Genomic DNA, 498 nt, shown 5'->3' on the forward strand with positions numbered 1-498 from the left:
CTGCTGCCCTGTCTTCTCCTTCACTGAATCTCCTTCCTATACATGACTGCATGTTTTCAATTAATGCTATTTTCTCCTTCACCACCTGTCTAAAGCTGTTGCCTTACTGCAGGTGAGCTCATACCTTTCCCATGGTTGTAGGACTGTGGATGTTTGCGCACCGTAGAGTTAGACACACTTAGAGGTCCTTTTATACTCTCCTGCTGACCATGAGGCCTCTGACACATTGGGGACTACTATCTTTACCTTTTCAGATGCCAGCTACTGTTCTCTTTTGTCTCATATCCTATGGGTAACTTATCTCCAAACTGCTAGAGTTTACCTATAGAATTGGCAACCCCCCCTCGCTCACAAAAATGACCACCACACAAGTGCTATTCTGTATTTGCGTGACCCCTGTTCCGCCATGACCTTGTGATGTAGCCTTTTCAAATATAACACAAAGGCTCTTTGGGTGTGAGGCCTCCCTGACAACAAAGCGTCTAAAGTGTACAGCAG

General features: G+C 45.6%; 1 protein-coding gene across 1 annotated transcript in view; it reads right to left on the reverse strand.

The window, feature by feature from the left end:
- crygmxl2 (crystallin, gamma MX, like 2) overlaps window positions 1-133 on the reverse strand; it is a 1,334-nt gene extending 1,201 nt beyond the window's left edge. Inside the window, exon 1 of the mRNA XM_005736346.1 lies at window positions 125-133. Within this exon, the coding sequence (XP_005736403.1) occupies window positions 125-133 (9 nt within the window). The remainder of the gene's footprint in view (window positions 1-124) is intronic.
- Between the last annotated feature and the right edge of the window lie 365 nt (window positions 134-498).

The sequence above is a fragment of the Pundamilia nyererei genome, unplaced genomic scaffold (assembly GCF_000239375.1).
Source record: "Pundamilia nyererei isolate P.nyererei 1_Seehausen unplaced genomic scaffold, PunNye1.0 scaffold00069, whole genome shotgun sequence".
Taxonomy (NCBI): Eukaryota; Metazoa; Chordata; class Actinopteri; order Cichliformes; family Cichlidae; genus Pundamilia; species Pundamilia nyererei.